The 17,099-nt window shown below is 45.4% G+C and overlaps 1 protein-coding gene across 2 annotated transcripts; it reads left to right on the top strand.

Annotated features, from left to right (window-relative positions):
* The first annotated feature begins 508 nt into the window (after nucleotides 1-508).
* Nucleotides 509-16,161, top strand: sh2d3cb (SH2 domain containing 3Cb). Of its 2 annotated transcripts, XM_035165249.2 has the most exons (12): nucleotides 509-661; nucleotides 2,997-3,726; nucleotides 8,748-8,787; nucleotides 9,944-10,072; nucleotides 10,719-11,113; nucleotides 11,250-11,353; nucleotides 12,172-12,632; nucleotides 13,060-13,175; nucleotides 13,799-13,970; nucleotides 14,050-14,161; nucleotides 14,294-14,500; nucleotides 14,754-16,161. In XM_035165249.2, the coding sequence occupies exons 1-12, from the start codon at nucleotides 643-645 to the stop codon at nucleotides 14,921-14,923; spliced, it is 2,655 nt and encodes an 884-aa protein (XP_035021140.2). In that variant the 5' UTR covers nucleotides 509-642; the 3' UTR covers nucleotides 14,924-16,161. The 2 variants fall into 2 exon arrangements, with proteins under 2 accessions (XP_035021140.2, XP_035021141.2); XM_035165250.2 differs by lacking the exons at nucleotides 509-661; nucleotides 2,997-3,726 and adding an exon at nucleotides 4,624-4,783.
* Nucleotides 16,162-17,099: the final 938 nt, after the last annotated feature.

The following is a 17,099-nucleotide window of genomic DNA, read 5'->3' on the forward strand; positions in this document are numbered from 1 at the left end:
GTGTGAGTGAGTGTGCGACTGAGTGTGTGAGTGAGTGTGCGACTGAGTGTGTGACTGAGTGTGCGACTGAGTGTGCTGGTTTTTGTTTGTCTTGTTTAAATGAAAAGTTCTACATGAATAAAGCCTGATTGATTGATTGGTTGATTGATTGATTGATTGATTGGTTGATTGGTTGATTGATAACTGAGGCTGTGAAGTAAATGTAGACACATAAAGTTGTTGTCTCTGAAATGTTGTGAATTACCTTTTTTTTTTCTTTGTGCAACGTCTCAACTTCCTGTTTCTCTTCAACGAGGAGGTTTTTATTTTTGACTTCTTCAAATTCTCAACTTGTCAAATACATCTTTATTATGTTGTTGTGACAGTTGCTCGGCGGGTTGGATGGTTTTGGTGGAAGAGTGAGTGACACACACTTCCTGTTCAGAATGTGACGGGGTCATCTGATTGCAGCAGAAAACCACAGTGACACTCTCGCCCAGAGCTTCCGCTGTGATGAGGAGACAGGAAGCAGATTCTCACTGAGCGGAGTGAAGGACATGTGCCTCCTCATCATCACACTGCAGCAACCAGAGGAAGACACAGTTCTCTACAACGTGTTCATGTCCGAGTTCTAAAGGAAACATCATTTTCAACGTCGGAGCCATGAGCAAACGGAAACTGAGTAAGTTCCACGGTTCGGATGCAGATGAGTAAAGTTGTTTTTATGAATAATCATCAGAGTCTAACTCTCTAATGACTGTGATATGAGACAACACAGCAGGACTTTATTTGTTCATTCGCTGCAATGGTGTTGATTTAAACATTACAGAAGTGTTCTTTATGTGAATTGAAGTATAATTACTATGTGAAAATACTCAATTACAAGTAGAGCTACTTTATTCAACATCAGACATAATGATAAAGGGAAATATTAGGCTCGGGGACCTTCAAAGGGTCAACATATAAATGGGAAATGGTTTTGTATTTATAAAGCGCTTTTCTAGTCTTGATGACTCAAAGCTCTTTACAGTTTTACATTCACACACACATTCATACTGTGCATCTATTAGCAGCACTTTGTTGTTCTATGAGAGGCAATTCGGGGTTCAGCATCTTTCCCAAGGACACTCTGCCCCCTCAGCCACAGCCGCCCACCTAAATGTGAGATGAGCACTGGGCGCTGGTGGAAAGTAGCCGAGTGGACGTGTGGTTGATGAGGTTTCTAACATGTGACGGACGTGAAACTGGAAGAACACAAAGATCTCAGGATGAAGAAGAGGAGCCGTGCACGTAGAAGACGAAGACGTCCACTTGGAAACACGAGGAGGTTCCAGATCTTTTGGTGATGAGGGCCGACGCCGGTGTGGATGAGCTGTAAACAACAACACTGATCTTTCCACAGCAGAGTTTATACGTCATGTCCGGCCTCCTGCTGCTCTACAGGCTCCGCCCTCGCCTGGATGTTCCCACATGTTCCTGTTGGTGTGAACGAGTTCGGACCAGACAACCTGCTGCTGCTGCTTCACAAACACCAACTACACAACATGTCCAGACCCAACTGTACGGACATTTTCTGGAGTTCATGTCAAAAAACGGCTTCAGTGTTTTATGATGAGTCAGCGCAAAGAGGCTGAGTTTAGAGACTGTGATCCATTGAGTCTGGTGTCGCTGTGTGATGCTGTGTGATGCTGTGTGATGCTGTGTGTGTTTGTGTGATAATGTGTGATAATGTGTGTGTTTGTGTGCATTGGCCCTTTGTCCACTGTTCCACTCACACTGTGGTGTTTTTGGTCCATTGTAAACGAAGCATAAACGAGTCTTTGTGCAGCATCAATGGACACTGGTGCGTCTGAGGGCGGAGTTTAGCTCAGAGCTAAGAAAAGACAGCGAGTGTCACTCTCTGCTCGCTGCTCGCTGCTCGCTCTCTGTTCACACTTACCCACGATGCATCTGAGGGCCGTTCATTCAGTCGGGTTTCGGCCTGAAGCGTCACATCAGTGAGCAGGTCGCTGTGCTGCAGCTTCTCTTTGAGCTTCAGGACAGAAACACGCTCATGACGTGGTGTCACAGGTCACAGCATCAGCCCCGAAACGTGACAAACCATTTTATAAAGAGGTAATGGAGCCGGCAAGTGATGAGTGACCACACCCAAGTGTCACGCTTCAACTCAACCCACTCGCACGTTGAAAAACCAACGGGCATTAAACATTTCTTGTTGTGTCCAATCAGGGATGAGCTGGTGACGCCGATCACGGAAAACCTGAGTGTCTTATTTTGATTTGACCTTCGTGGTCTCCGCTGCCCACAAGGGAGGCAAAAGGATGCAGCCTCTGAATTGAGAAACAGCTTCTGACTCCAAAATGATATTTTACCCTCTCTCTTGTGGGGGGGGGGAGTGGCTGTTTCCTGTTAACTGGGTTTCTCTCACTCCTCCGACCTTTGACCCAGAAGCTCTCCAAGACTTTTGCTCTTGTTATTTGTGTAAAGTTTTCTTTAGCATTCAATAAAAGCACAGAGCATTGATAAATATCTTTTGAGTACAATCTTTCATCTGTCTTACAAGTCTCCTTGTTCCGGCCCTGACACAGACTGATCTGAATGTGCAGGACATGACATGTGGAGGGAAACAGGACAAAACAACCAGTGACTGTTAATGTTGCTGTTAAATACGTTAGAGGAGGAGAATTCTTTCTCTGCTGTGAGAAAATAAAAGTTGTCTCACTCCAGGAATGCTGTTGTCGTAGCCTTTAAACTCTCATCGGTTTCTATTCTGATCCGCGGCCCCTGGAGATCTCAGCAGTGTTTTATTATGCCCCCTCCATTTCCTCGGCTAAATATAGACAAATGATCCTGAGAAAAAAGATGCTGGAGGTGCACATGCAAAGAAGCCGAGTTTAGTTTTTTGACTTTGTTTCACTGAAAGTTTATCAGGGAATCTGCGTGAGAAGGTAAATGATAATCTTACTTTGAGAGCGTATTAATAAACTTATTAATGAACTGTTTCCTTCTATCTCCAGGTCTCAGGTGGTTGGGGAGCCTCAGCAATCTCTCCACCCGCCGCTCCTCATTCAAGGCCAACACCCAGGCAGCCCCAGAGCATGATGGGAGCCTCTGTGGGGCCAAACCAGCAGCAGCTGGGGAGAAGACAGTGGACGACATGGAGTCGTGCCTCCACAGCCCCAGCTACGCCCGCTCCAGTGACATGTACACACATGTGGGCACTGTGCCCCGCAGCGAGAGGAAGAAGAGCTTCAGGGGTCTGAAGGAAAAGAAGAAGAGGAGGGAAGAGGAGGAGGAGGATGGGGGGGTGAGTGGAGGGCAGGGCCAGTGCAAGGCGGGGGAACATGTCCCAGACTCCCTCCTGCTCAGTGCCCTGTCCAGCCTCACTTTGACCAGTCCGGACCGGCCTCTGCCTGTTTCTGCATTGTCCCGGCCGCTGCCCGCCACTCCGACACCCAGCCGAGCTTCACCTTTGACCTCAGGCCCTGACGGCTTCAGTCGTCCTCCAGGAGAACTCGATAAGAGCCAAGACGCACCATCGAGGAGCAAGGATGCTTTAGAAACCAGTAGACCTGTGAAATATCCACCAAACATGGCCACTAATGGCCCCAAAGTGGTTCCAGCGCAGGATGTGTACGTACCGATGGACCCGATTACTGAGGCAGCTCGAGACGACCAACGAGAGAAACAACAAAGAGACACAGCACAGGAACCCACGAGCCCCGGGGGCGGCTCACAGGACGGAAGGTGAGGATGGCTCACTGCAGTGATGGTTCCTATAGGCTCGGTCTGGTGTTTGGGTTTCTAACCTGTGACCTTCGAGCTGATGACACGAGAACTGTCAAGTCTCAGTTCATTAGAATCTGTGACATTATTTCATCGTTCAAACAATTAAACTATTTAATTTTAGAAAACATTTGAAATAAGTTGGTTTGTAAATTAAGCACTGACAGAATCTAAAATAAATGAAAGAATATTTCTAAAATGATATTCCAATATATTATAGATAAACAATAATGCTGACTGCTACTATTACCAATACAGAAAAACCAGTGCACACTAGAATACATTATAAAAATAGATTTAACAAACTATAATGAACACATCAATAATAGCTTTGATTAAGCAGTTTAATACATTTAGCTTATTTTAGCTTGAAAATTTATATACAAAACTAATCAAACAAATTTATATTTGAGATAAAATGATCAATTATTTATCCATTGTTGTGTTGTTATGAAAAAAGATTGTAGAGGTGTACATGTATACATACACACACATATATACATGTACACACACATATCTACATATTTATACATATAGGAATGGTAATAATAATAAGGGGATGATGACAAAAAAATGAATATAATAGAGGAAGAAGATTGATGAGTCAGTGTAAATAAACAAATATATATAAATATCCCGGACATGTAGGAGGGTTGATGGTAAACCCAGGGAAGTGAAATCAGATTCAAATCATTCAATTACAGTAATTACTCAAATACTTCTTAACACCACTACGTAAAAACACGATAATGACGCGTGACTGAAGTTTTGTTTTACGTAGAGAAATATTTTAAATAAAATAATAATAAATGAACGTGTCCTAAATAACATCGATCACAGTAAAAAAAAAAGTGATTGACCACCGGGCATGCGCAGCGCGTCCCCGCCTGTCCCCACAAAGTCAGCTGCTGGAGAAGTTCGGCGGGAGTGAGCGTGCGGGACCGTGCGGGACCGTGCGGGACAGGATGAGTGAAGCCGGGGACGGAGGGTCGGTCCGCTGCGGAGCCGGAGGACGGAGGTGAGAGGAGGGGGTTCAGTTCTGCTGAAGGTCCGAGTCATGGGGGACTGAGCCGCAGGACTGAGACCCACCGACGATCGAAGAGTGATCGATGATCGAAGAGTGATCGATTATTGCTGCGTGTGATCGGTGCTCGATGATTCCAGACACTTGACGTTAGTTTGAAAGGTGTCAGAAAACCAGTAAAAGGTTTTACAGCGACCAGTTCAAAGTCAGGCTGTGTGTGTGTGTCTGTGTGTGAGTGTCTGTGTTAGAGTGTGTGTCTGAGAGTGTGTCTGTGTGCGTGTGTGAGTGTGTGTTACATAAGCGGAGGAATTGGATCCTGCTCTGGCTCCTGTCAGAATAGTGATAAGTGATTTACACCTGACGCTGACCTCTGACCTTTGACTGTCTGTCACCGTCATCTGAGGCGTTTTCAAACTAAAACGATCTCTGTCGGCTTCATACCCGTTTTCAGAAAGAGGTCTACGTCATTGTTTCTGTTCAGCAGCTCTGAAACTCACGTAGTGTGGACGCGAGACAAACCCATAGCAGAGCTGATACCTTTTCAAAAGGAAACTTAGTCGTGTGGATGAAGCCTCAGACGACTTGAGGCACCGGCACCTGAATCAGAAGGCAGATTTCTCTCTCTCTCCACTTTCTATCCAGAAATGAAGCCAAAATATCTCCCACTGGGGCGCCACCATCTTGGGCTGTTTTAAGTGATCAGTCGGAGTAAAAGTGTTTCCTGTCGTCGACCTTGACTTTCATTCCAACAGAGTTGGGTTGGACTCGTCCTCTCTCTGTAGTAAACAGCTTCAGCTCTGTGTGGACACATGTAGCTGGTGTCAGGTTTGGTTATTATGGGAGCGTGTGTGTGTGTGTGTGTGTGTGTGTGTGTGTGTGTGTGTGTGTCTTTGTGTGGACCACTTTGAGCTGGACATGTTACGGCTGCTGCACACTAGAGGATTTTCAAATATTAATTGATTTTAAAAACACAGTTTCCAACATAACGATGTAACCGATGCTTAATATGTTAATAGTGAACAAACAGACGACCACACACACACACGTGGTGTTTTCTAAGTTCTGAAACTTGTGTGATCAAACGTGACATCAGGATAAAAACATGGAGTCGGACACACAACAGCGACACATTGAACAAACTCATCCAGTTAATAAATTCCACCAGTTTGTCCTTGTCGACACGCGACAGGAAACAAAAGCCTTATTTACGCTGTCGGCAGCAAAGTTTCGTTTCTAAAGTTTCTAAAGTTTCTTCTCACTCAACCAATTGCTGCACCTTTCATTCGACAGTCTTCCTGATAATTACGATTCTAAATCCTGGAGGTTCGGATTCAGTCAATGACCTGAAGATTATGTCTGTGAACCCAACACCCCCCAGGTTCATTTGGCGTGAAATCGGGCCGATCATTCTCCAGTGTTCTGCAGGTGTTACAGCGTTTTGAATGGTCCTCAGTTTGTGACACAGGCTCAGAGGAATCGATCTCCTGGGTTTCCTCTCCTCTGAACTCAAATTGTGTTGTTTAAGGTTTGGGTAAGGGAACTGCATTACATCATTGGGTGTCCTCACTGAAGTGGAAGTGTGTGAGAGAGAGCGCTGCTGGCCTCAGAAGCAGGAAGTGCTGTAAAACATGATGCTTGTTCTGGGGAATGCAGCCCTGAGGTGAAGGGAGTTTCCCACAGAGCAGCTCGGAGTCTCTCTGGAACACGACAACGCTGCAGAGACTCTGGATTAATCCAACACAGATCAGAGCTGCACCAACTGGGGTTCTCTGTGGTTCTCTGGGGTTCTCTGGTGTTCCGGGTTCACTGGTGTTCTCTGGTGTTCTCTGGGGTTCTCTGTGGTTCTCTGTGGTTCTCTGTGGTTCTCTGGTGTTCTCTGTGGTTCTCTGTGGTTCTCTTAGTTCTCTGGGGTTCTCTGGGGTACTATCTACCACAAATTTCAACAAACCTCTGTTTGATTGTTTGTGAAATGTAGGTACAGATGCATGTTGGTTTTCAAACTGCACACTACATAGATATCGGCCGATATATCACTATCAATTTGTTTTACTCCCCAATATCAGGGCTGTGTGAAACCAATCAGGTACCAGATACTGGACCGAATCACAACACAAGTAGTTTCTCTGCTTACAGGCAACATAAACATCACCACACATCCCAAGTTAACATTACAATAAACTTAAGGACGGAGCCATAGCTGAGGTCCCGAGAGCAGCAGCTGGTAGAGTTGGTGGTTTTATGCACCTTGTTGTTTGTGATGTGCCAGTAAACCGAGAGAAGAAGAAGAAGGAAGGGAGGACCACGACAAACCTAATGAAGCACCTGGCGAAGCAGGGACGTCCACATGCGGTGTGGGCGTCCCTGGCCTTAGTGGTGTGGACGTCCCTGGCCTTAGTGGTGTGGACGTCCCTGGCCTTAGTGGTGTGGACGTCCCTGGCCTTAGTGGTGTGGGCGTCCCTGGCCTTAGTGGTGTGGACGTCCCTGGCCTTAGTGGTGTGGACGTCCCTGGCCTTAGTGGTGTGAAGACAAGTGATGATGAGTTTGGAGCTGGAGTATTTTGCTGAAACTGTCAGGCACCGGAACCGTTGTAAAAGTATTTGATTTAGCTGCGTCATCAGAAAAAAACCAAATGATACCAACACTCGTGAGTGGATATAACTGTGCAGCAAAACTTAACATGATGCTGAACTAGTTCTTGATTTGTGATAAAGGAGGATGAAGTGTAATCTCAGTTTATCAAACCTGTTTCCTTAATGATTCTTATTATTTCATGATCTGTTTTCTTTTCGCCGACTTCATCTCAGAAACACAGAAGTTGAGTTGTTGAGGTGTTATGTCAGAACATAATCAGATACATGTGCTTCCTGTCCGGTCTCACGGAGCGACCCACATTTACCCTCATCGTGAATAAATCATCACACATCATCAAACAGTGATGAGCGATGAGTTCAGGGACAATCAGGGACAATCACACTGTCAGGGAGTCAGGAGTATGTTTTATTTGTGTGTTCACATCTGTGTGTGTGTGTGTGTGTGTGTGTGTGTGTGTGAGAGTGTGTGTGTTGGCGCTGTGCTCTCTGGGTTTGTGCTTGGGAACAAAAGGTCACCTCCCCTGACGTTACTCACGGAAAATATGCAGCGTGTCGAGGAAGAGCAGAGTGACCAGAAAACAAATAAAAAGAGGTTCACACTCCCAACGTAACCGGCATCAAACCTCCCTGTGGGTTTCTCACGTCAGGTGAAAAGTCTCGTCTGAAACACTGTTGGCAGACGAGAGGTTTCACACGGCTGCAGAAATGTTCCCCGTCCTCCATGGAGAAGTTTGTAGTGTTGCAAGATGTTGCTGGGTGGTGTCAGACTAACAGGGCGCTGCTGTGCTTGTGCAAGAAGACGGACACTTCTACAGTTTGTGTGTGACGTGATAAAATCTGAGATAATTTCACCTTTGTCCCGCTGCTTCCTGCCTGTGAGTTCAAACTAAAGCTCCATTTATCACTTTGGTTAAACGTTGAACTGTAAAGTATCAAACCTCAATTATATTTCTTTGTTATTACAGTTTGACAACGGTATCTTAGGAAATATTGAGAATTTAAAAAAACGTGTATATCTTTAAATACCATGCCCCTTTGTTTTTTAACATGCGTATCGTTGGCTGTTCAGTTGAGTTGCAGCGTGATACTTTGGACGCCATAAATAAATCAAATAAATCTGTAACTAAATACAAATAAAGATGGACGACATGATGGCTCCCGAAAGTGAAGCCGCCTCCTCCATGTTAGCAGACGGGACATGGACCAAACTAAATAATCAAACTAGACGTTAAATAAACGTTTGTTAAAGATGGTTTCTGTCATTTTAGGAAGTTCTTATCACACCGATGTAGTAAGCTGCAGACGTGTAAAATAAAGCTCACGTGACTGTGTCATGTTTTAACGTGATCTGGTCTTGTGTGTTTCAGGCCGTGTCACGTGACAGACGGCAGTGGAGAGTATGTGAAGGTAAGTTTATTCCCAACGTGGTTTCTGTTCTCGTGCTGCTGTGATCCACACGGACACTCGGGTTCTGATTCCATCAGGACGGGTGAAAGTAAGGACTCAGGGAACATGACCCTCTACGTTCAAAAAACAACAACACTTTGAGGCTGCATCAGTTGCCAGGGGCGACCGATGCAGAGACAGTGAGACAGTTTCCTGTTCATTGACTTATAATTGGATACTTCACAAACACACTCGTCTCAATGGGACACGCCGGTAATGAATGATAAAACTATTCATAAGGGGCTTAACACACACACACACACACAAAAACACAACTATTACCTAGATGCCATCCTGTTTTAACAGAATGGTGAATCCAGGGATTGTCATGAGGCAGGAGTCACTTCCACAACAAAAAAGGTGTGTGTGTGTGTGTGTGTGTGTGCGCGCGCGCGTGTCTTTCTATAGTTATGAGGCCAATTTTGAGGACATTTTGACTTTGTGAGGACATTTCGACCGGTCCTCACAAAGTCCATGGGCTGTTTGAGGGTTAAGACTTGTTGTTATGGTTGGGCATTTAGTTTGGATGGTTAATTTTAGGGTAAGTAGCTAGGGAATGTATTATGTCAATGAGTGTGTGTGTGTGTGTGTGTGTGTGTGTGTGTGTGTGTGTGTGTGTGTGTGTGTGTGTGTGTGTGTGTGTGTGTGTGTGTGTGTGTCCTAAAACAAAACAAACAAAAGCATTCCCAGTCCATCCCTGGTGCAAACTCTTGATATACAGTAGTTTTTGGGGTTTTGTTTTGTTTGTATAAAGACGCGATAGACAAAGCTCCGCTGAGTGATGACCCCTCGTTGCCACGGTGACGAGACCCAGACCCCAGCATGGGTCTGGGTCTCGGGGCCCCTGGTGCCGCCAGTGTGGGAATGCCAGAGCTGTCCTCCCTCGCCCCCTCCCTCGCTCCGTCCTGTCCTGTGGTAACACACATTCACCCGAACACTGAGCGGAGGAGCAGGATGACTCTCGTTCCCTCAGAGGACCAAACGAAAGTTTGTTGCTCCAGGCGAAGATGGGATTTTCACACAATGCCAACACGATGGGTTCATCTTCTTTTGTGTTTGTTGTGTGTGCGTGTGTGTTTGTTTTGTATCTGATGGTGTGTCTCTGATGTCCTTTAAGTTCTCCAAGGGGAAGTTCTGGTTGGAGCCGCCGTCAGAGACACAGAGGAAGCAGCTGGAGGAGGAGCTGAAGCTGAGCGGCACGAACCTGAAGAGCAACGCCTGGTACCACGGACACATCCCCTGGGAGGTGTGCCTCACAACACACACACACACACACACACACACACACACACACACACACACACACACACACACACACACACACACACACACACACACACACACACACACACACACACACACACACCTCCTCCATGTTAGCCAGGAGTGCCTGTATCGGTGGGACCTCGATAACGAGGCTCCCCTCCATCATCACTACTGCACAGATTCTGGCTCCAAATGACATCATTGGACTAAAGTTAGCATTTTGAAGTTTCTGCCTCATTTCGGGAAAAGCGGGAGGAAGTAGAAATGCGTCTTCCGTCTTTATTTATAGTCCATGATGTGCAAGTTCTGCAAAGTTAAAAATTCAAAGCCATATGTCAGCATGTCCAGCGGCAAGTCTGGCACCCCCGCTATCAAAGTCAGGTAAAGTGAGAGGAGTTACTGTTGTTTTCTTACACCGTCAGAAGTGGTTGACCAATCACAACAGAGCGGGCTCTATCGGGGGGGGGTCCTTAAAGAGACAGGAGCTAAAACCAAGTGTTTCAGACAGAGGCTGAAAAGAGGAAGAGGAATCTGTTTTTTTTTTTAGAGGTGCTATTTGTTTTGACATTGCTACATGTCCAATATTAGCAACATGTCAAACATATTACACTAACTTGCCTCCTCAGGTGTCAGAGAGCCTTGTGGGGAAACATGGCGACTTCCTCATCAGAGACTCTCAGTCCAGTCAGGGAGACTTTGTCCTCACCTGCCACTGGGAGGAGAAAACGCTTCACTTCCTCATCAGGAAGACGCTGGTTCAGTCTGGTGAGACGTACACCCGGGTCCTTCACAGCCTGGGGGGGGGGGCCTTTGACACCTTACAGGCCCTCGTCCACTTCTACGCGGGCAGCAGGGCGGCTCTGACCCCGTGGAGCAGCGCTCAGATCCATCAGCCAGTTAACAGGACGCTGCCACTCAGTTACCTGGAGACGGCGTTCGGCACTGTCCCCAGCCTGCGCTCCAACCAGGGAGGGCCGAGGAGCGGCAGCACGAGTGGAGAGGAGAGGGTCCGTCCCAGGAGGTGAGGCTTCACCGACCCTTTACAAGAACACAAGGGACTGGTGTCACTGTTCACTATGTGGTCACGTGATTTAAAAAGCTGCACAGACATAATATCCTTCTATGATCTGTCTCTGTCCTCGTCTGTCTCCGTGCAGTCCTTCCTCTCTCCACCACAAGGGGACAGACATGAGCAGAGGACAGGACGACCGGACTCTGTCGACTTCAGGAGAATCAACTCTCACTTCTCCAAACATCAACAGTGAGTTTGCTTCCAAACAGAACTTTTTATTCTATTCTCAGCCGTGTCTTCAGTACATGATTCATAGATCATCTAACAAAACACTACTTAGCCTTAGCTTTACGTATTAATTATAATGGTAAAATAAATAAACAAACCAAAACACACAAGAAAGGAAGTGAAAAGGTTTGTGTGTCGGCTCGGGGGTGAAATAAAGACCACAAGTTCCACTGTTGATTGATGGGTTGATTTAATTTGATGATTAAAAACATGATGAAAAACAAACAATTAATTAACTGGTAGAACAAGTTATTATTTGAGTTAGTTTTAGATTTAAGTAAGTGCAGTAATCTATACATTTTTATAAAATCTAAAACATTATGAGAATCCTGTAGTGTTATGAAATCCATCATTAGATCTCAACTAAAAACTATTACTTAGCTCAGGTCAAGCTTTTCACCAGATTATGTTGTAAGATATTCATACATTTTGGAGAGTTAACAGATGAATGAACCCATTAACATGATCTCTAAGGCATGTTTGGTTTGTATGTCATGTAAGTCCTGTGAGTCTTTAGATGTGTCGCTCCCTTGTGCCTCATTACAAACTCCACCCAGAATATAGCATCTTCACGTTCTCCCTGGAGCTCGGTACATACTGAACCTCTTGAGTGATATCTCGCACAAGAAGGTCTCGTTTGATGTCTGTTGTTTTACACATCATATCTTTGATTATTTCAATGGCCCACAAAATAGATGATCTTTAAAAATGTGAGCTTCATCACATCGTAGCAAGAGTTAATAACAATCCGTCTTTGCCGTGTCGTCTTCCATCTCCAGCCCCACGGTCCAGAAGCCCTTTATACCCTCCGACAGCCTTTGTGGCTCCATCTCCATCCTTCTCCAGGAGCTTGAGCACCACTCAGCCCACGTCCTCCCCGAGCAGCACCCTCAACAGACAGCGTAACAACAGATACCATCAGAACCAGGACTCTCCGTCCCCTGATACAGACGGAAGCTGCTACACAGAGCTGTACCCTGGCCCTCAGAGCTACGTGGAGAGGCTGTGGGCAGAGGATGGGTCGCTGGGCCTTGATCCACTGAGGCTGGATGACGGGAACGTGTACTTTTCACCCGTGGTGGAGGCGGCTTCTTCTTTCAAACCGAGCAGGTACAAGTCGCCGCTGATGCCTGAAGAGAATAAGCCTTTGGAGGTTGGAATTCTGCGAAGAGTGAAGGAGCTTCTAGCTGAGATCGACCCCAGGACAGCAGCTAAACATATCACCAAGGCTGACTGCATGGTACTGCTTAAAGCTACTCTCATCAATATCCACTATTCACTGTTATTTGTTTTATTTTTCGGGGTCGTCTGTGAACATGATCATTTCTTTGAAATTTGTCAATACAGGTTTAGGGGGACTCCAGGATGAACTGAATAGATTTTGTTGGTTAAAGGTCAAGGTGGCTGTGACCTCAGAAAACACATTCCTTTCCTGGCTTTATGGATTTTAAATTTGCAGGAACCTTTATACACAAACTACAATTACCAGCCTGGGGTTTTATGCCCCCACCAGCCAGTGCAGTTTCAGTCTACTGCCTCAAAGGCCAAAACATCAATCAAGTAACAAAATACAAACAGTGCTGGTTTGTTACTGGGCATTAAATCACACATCGAGTATCAAGAACCACATTCAGGAGGAGTCCAATAAGTGTACGTCTGTTTCTCAGGTGGCCAGAATTCTGGAGGTGACTCCGGAGGTGCAAAGGATGATGGGAGTCAGTTCTGGGATAGAGCTGCTCACGCTGCCACATGGCCAGCAGCTGAGACTGGACCTGCTGGAGAGGTGATGAAGAAATCCTCAAAAGTTTGAACTGACTCGTCTCTGTTTACGATCCACGTGGGGTAGAGGGACTCGGGTTGATCATAGAGTTTCTTTGATCGAGGACTGGCTTGTGTATCACATACTATCACTTTATCTACTTTTATGTACTTTTACTTTATGTTTCACTTTATCTGTTACAGCAGATGCGAAGTTTGTCATTTAAACTTGTGAAAACAATGGTCAGTTGTAGATGAAGAAGAGGAAGTCGGCCTGTTTTGTAAATTTCTCTTGGAAATTACAAGAACAGATAGCAGACATACTACCCAGGTACATTCGGTACATTAAGAGGTCATAGTTTTTGTTGGTTTATAAATATTGATATTACTAATTAATTCATCATCATAACACCTGGATAATGGACTCTATGTGGTGCCTATTTATCCCAAAGGAAACTAAAGGAAATCCAGATGTGTATTTTGATCTGCACCAGGTTGCACACACTCGTTGATATCAGTCCCTTTAACGTGGTTTTATTATTGTCATCACAATCCATGAATCGAGCCTCAGGAGCTCTGTGAAAACGTAAAGAAAAGAAGCCCTGACTGCAGAGAATGAAAACTTCCTGACGCTCTCTCTCTCTTCAGGTTTCACACCATGGCCATCATGTTGGCGGTGGATGTGTTGGGCTGCACCGGGACGAACGAGGAGCGAGCTGGCCTGCTTTACAAAATCATCCAAATCGCTGCCGAGCTCAAGAGCACCATGGGAAACATGTTTGGTTTTGCTGCCGTCATGAGAGCTCTGGAGCTGCCGCAGGTAAACAGGCTTCACTCAGGGTGGTGGGTGGAGGTCGTGGTTCCCTGTCTGATATTTAACCAGGTTTTCCGTCCTTCAGGTGTCTCGTCTGGAGCAGATGTGGACGGCGTTACGGCAGCGACACACAGAGGGCGCTATTCTCTACGAGAAAACTCTGAGGCCATTTATGAAGAGCCTCAATGATGGGATAGGTAGAGGTCCTTCTACACAACACACCACATGATTCAAGCATTAACCCCCCATAACTTGGTTATAAAGTGACTCTCTCACCTCTCTTCTTCCACCTAAAGCTGACTCTGTGTGTGCGTCTGTCTCCCCCCCAGAAAGTTGTCCGCTGTCCAACACCACCTTCCCCCATGTCCTCCCCCTCTTGTCTCTGCTGGAGAAGAGTGTGGCGGTGGGTGAGGGGACGGAGCCATGGGAGACGGCGGAAGTCGGTATGGACATGGTCATGTTGCACCTGGGGGCGGCGAGGACCATCGCACAGCTGGGGGGCATTTACCAATCCAACGCTCAGGGCAAACTACAAGGTAAGCAAAGTCCTAGGAGGACAAACTCCAGGCTGTGGAGTGGTGTCGGCCCGTATGGGTGCAAACATGGTGGGTGCTGGATAAGAAACCGTCTGAAACTAAAGATGTTTACATCCTGCTTGGTGACACTTTGCACCTGGTGTAAGGAAGAGTTAAGTTAAGTTATTGTTAAGGGCCCGAGGAAGTGCAGTGTTGAACTTAAGTGATACGTTTGATATTGATAAACTTTGATAACATTAAACTGATGTTGCAGGTTTCCAGGAGCAGGCTGAGGTCCTGGAGCTCTTCCTGACCGACTTCCAGCTGAGGTTGCTGTGGGGTAGCAGGGGAGCCCCGGAGAGCCAGGCTCTGCGATACACCAAGTTCGACCAGGTGCTGACTGCCTTGTCCAACAGGCTGGAGCCGCCTTTCAGATCACACTGACCTCAGAGCTGGACGAGTGGCCTGTCGCATTCTCCCTCATGGAGTCTGTCGTCAATGAAACCTTACTCCAGGGCTTTTGGGAGAGTTTGCACAGTGATGTGTTAAACAGGGAGGCTCCTGCCACACATGCACACGAGTGGCAGTTTGACTTTAGACATGTAAAGCTGATCTATCAATGCACCGTCTCTGTCAGTCAGACACTTGAAAGGTGAAGCAAACCTTCCTGTCGCTCTTTGATTCAGATCCCTGATGAAACTTCATTCAGAAGGACGATTACAGGCTTCAAAGTGGTTCTGATACTTAATGGTTCGTTGTTTGAAACCAAGCCCGACTGGTCTGACTCAAGAGAAGTTGAGAGAAGCATCAATTTCTCCCCCACAGTCAAGAGTTGTTGAATAAATGGACGAGCAGACCAGAGAAACAAGATGGTGGAGAACTAGTGGTCTCATTTTCTACCCTCATTACTCTCTTCATTTAGCACTAATCCCAGTTTATTGTGAATTGAAGAATTAATCTTTAACATTTAAAAGAGTCAGAAATCAGCATGTTTTGCCAGCACACGTTATTTATTGTGTTTTAGGGATGCACCGATTTAGTGTCCGAACATCGGGGCAGATCTTCACCTTATTGATTGCTGTTGGTCTATCAACAAATAAGTCAACATTCACTGGTGGCAGAGTTTTGATGAAGATATGATTGAGTGAGTGCTCATTCAAAGACTTTACAACTGATCGGTTATTCCTTTAGAACATAGATTTCTTGGTTTCCCTGGAATACTGTTTAAGATGGAATGAGATGAAGGAGATGAAAATGAACTGACCCTAAATACAATGGTACATCACACAGGTACACAACGTTTCTACTGCCTTACGTAGTGTTAACGTCTAATCTGTATATATAATATACTGCATTGCATTCTATGGTACTATGATATGAGACATATCCAGGTCCATATCGGTGCATCATTAATATGTTAATGAGTCTTACCAGAGGACTTCATCTGTTCCACAGTGAACTCAATATTAACATATGACATATCAGATATGAGTGATGGTTTGGTGCTTCTGTTCCTGAGATGAGGCTGAGCCTCAGTGTGTTGATTGGTTAATATTTAGAAATGTTGTTGATCTTAAGGCTGGACCTTCCCCTGAATTTACAAGTTCACCAACTGTATCTTATATTGTAAAACCAAATAACATAATAACGTATCTGCATTCATAAAATTACATTCTTTTGCATTCTGACTACTGTAATGTGTTCATTATCATTTTTCTACTTTCAAGTGAAATTTTCACGTTATCGGGTTTTGTTTTTTAACCTTTTTTCTTATCTCACATCGTAACTGTTTAAAATGGAATGACTGAAAATGAACTGACCCTAAATACATGAGTACATCACACAGGTACACAACATTTCTCCTGCCTTACGTAGTGTTAACATCTAATCTCTATATAGAATATAATACATCGATGTGGGCAAGGAGGGGGGTTTGGAGAGCACCTCCAGCTGAACCAGGGACAGTTGGCAGAGCTCCCTGGACTAAAGGCACCAGGAGGGCTGCCACGAGAGACAGGGAAGACACCGCTGAGCTGTCACCACGCCAGAGGACACTGCTGGACAATTTAAGTTGTTTAGGTATTTTAATTTATGTTTGCCTTTTCTAATCACAAGCAAATAAAGATGTTGAAACCTGAGTGGTTTGGGTCTGGCTGTTGTTGGGAGATGTCGCTTGCCACAAGCCCCTCTGGAGAGTTATCCAGAGTTCAGCGCAGGTCTGAAAGCAGCTTAAGAACTGCAAGCTGTGACAAGTGTAACTGGAAAGTTAAACAGTACAAATACCCTGAAAGAACAAAACCCTGTTGGCTCAACCATAATATAACATCACAGAACACCTTCATGCATTTATCAAGAGGTCTCAGAACATGACAATTAAAGTAAAAGGAACCAAACCTATTTGCAAACTGTTTAACCAAGACATGATATGTTTGATCACCTGCAACATTGAATTAGTGAGCTGCAAAACAGCAATGGCCTCTAAGCTGCAGAAGAGGAAATGCTCTTCCACACTTTAACAAATGTCTTCACTGAATCCCATGTGAAGTATTTCAAACGTGGTACGTTCCATCACAAGAGGAATAAACATGCACCGGTTTCTCTTATCCGGTGAGTAACCCTC

The sequence above is a fragment of the Hippoglossus stenolepis genome, chromosome 9, assembly GCF_022539355.2.
Source record: "Hippoglossus stenolepis isolate QCI-W04-F060 chromosome 9, HSTE1.2, whole genome shotgun sequence".
Taxonomy (NCBI): domain Eukaryota; kingdom Metazoa; phylum Chordata; class Actinopteri; order Pleuronectiformes; family Pleuronectidae; genus Hippoglossus; species Hippoglossus stenolepis.

Excerpts from the sequence above, each read along its gene's own strand:
- sh2d3cb (XM_035165249.2), top strand. Across the intron at positions 8,788-9,943 it reads GCAGTGGAGAGTATGTGAAG|TTCTCCAAGGGGAAGTTCTG; the intron begins GTAAGTTTATTC and ends ATGTCCTTTAAG. Across the intron at positions 11,354-12,171 it reads CACTTCTCCAAACATCAACA|CCCCACGGTCCAGAAGCCCT; the intron begins GTGAGTTTGCTT and ends TTCCATCTCCAG.